General features: G+C 52.1%; 1 protein-coding gene across 1 annotated transcript in view; it reads left to right on the forward strand.

Annotated features, from left to right (window-relative positions):
• Positions 1-845: 845 nt before the first annotated feature.
• The window catches only part of GORAB (golgin, RAB6-interacting), a 30,362-nt gene continuing 30,014 nt past the window's right edge, over positions 846-1,193 (forward strand). The window contains exon 1 of the mRNA XM_012657739.1: positions 846-994. Coding sequence (XP_012513193.1) covers positions 859-994 — 136 coding nt within the window. The 5' untranslated portion in view covers positions 846-858. The remainder of the gene's footprint in view (positions 995-1,193) is intronic.

The following is a 1,193-nucleotide window of genomic DNA, read 5'->3' on the forward strand; positions in this document are numbered from 1 at the left end:
CAATCCTACTTAAAATGAGGGAATGGAAGCCCAGAGAAGTTAGTGTTCAAGACAGAAGCAGAACTATGAAATCACGGACGCCAGGCAGGATCTTAAGAAATGTTTTCCCATCCCCCAGCACCGACGTTTTACATTGTCTGCTTAACGTAAAAACTCATGGGAGATCTATTTTAAGGGGAGATATTTAAGACATTCCTTGTAAGAAAGATAACATATTAGCAAGAATCATTCACAAAAAAAAAAAGTCAAGGAAACCCACAAGCAAAAAAAAAAATCGGGGAGACGCCACGGCCTGCGAGAGACCTGGTTATGTCAAACGTATTTGTTTCCTATCCATGAATTATACCCCAGCGCTCTTAAGTGTTTCTTCATCAGTAAAAGCCTAAATCGGATCCTTTTCTTTAGGATGCTTCCAGCGCACTTCACTTTCCCAGCCACGCGCACGTCTTTCAAAGAAACGTCCACAAGGAACGCAGCGGGCCTCTCTGGCACGCAGGCACCGGCCTCCGCCCGGGAGAATTTACAGAGGACCCCAGCAGACGCTCCTGCCCTCTCCGTTCCGCCACCGACTCGTAGCCATTTCTTAACTGCCTGTTTATCTTCAGCCTTATCCCCGTCGCCATTTCCGCCCTTATCTCTAGAAGCGATCGACCAACGAGAATGAGACATCGCGAAACAGAGCACAGGCAAGTCAGGGACAATGAATGTCTGCGCGGCAAAGTTTCCTTAGGCAAGCTGTAAGGCACTGCTGGAGGCAGCTTCCAAGGGAGCCGGACCCTGATGCCGGTGGGAAAGGACCTTGGATCCGAAGCTCGACGAGCTGATTGGCTGGTTGGACTCGGCCGGGCAAGAACCCGGATGTACCTGGGTAGATGTGTTGGCAGTCGGGGCTCTGAGATTTGGGCGCTCTGGGGGTGCTGGCAGCTGGGGCACATGGCGCAGGGTTGGGCTGGCTTCTCTGAGGAGGAGCTGAGGCGACTTAAACAAACGAAAGGTAACGGGATGTGTGTGCAGAGGTTTAAGTCTTGATTCTGAAGCGGGAGAGGCGGGGCTGCAGCTTTTAAAGGGGAAGGGGGCGTGGAAGAGTGTGTTTGTGTTAAGGGAAGGAGCTGTAAGTGGGTGGACAGGATTGTGGGGGCTCTAGAGGTGGATGTACCTGGAGTCCCGGCGGGAGGGGGAAGCCAGAGGGCTGG

This window comes from Propithecus coquereli, unplaced genomic scaffold (genome assembly GCF_000956105.1).
Source record: "Propithecus coquereli isolate 6110/MARCELLA unplaced genomic scaffold, Pcoq_1.0 Scaffold56, whole genome shotgun sequence".
Lineage (NCBI taxonomy): Eukaryota > Metazoa > Chordata > Mammalia > Primates > Indriidae > Propithecus > Propithecus coquereli.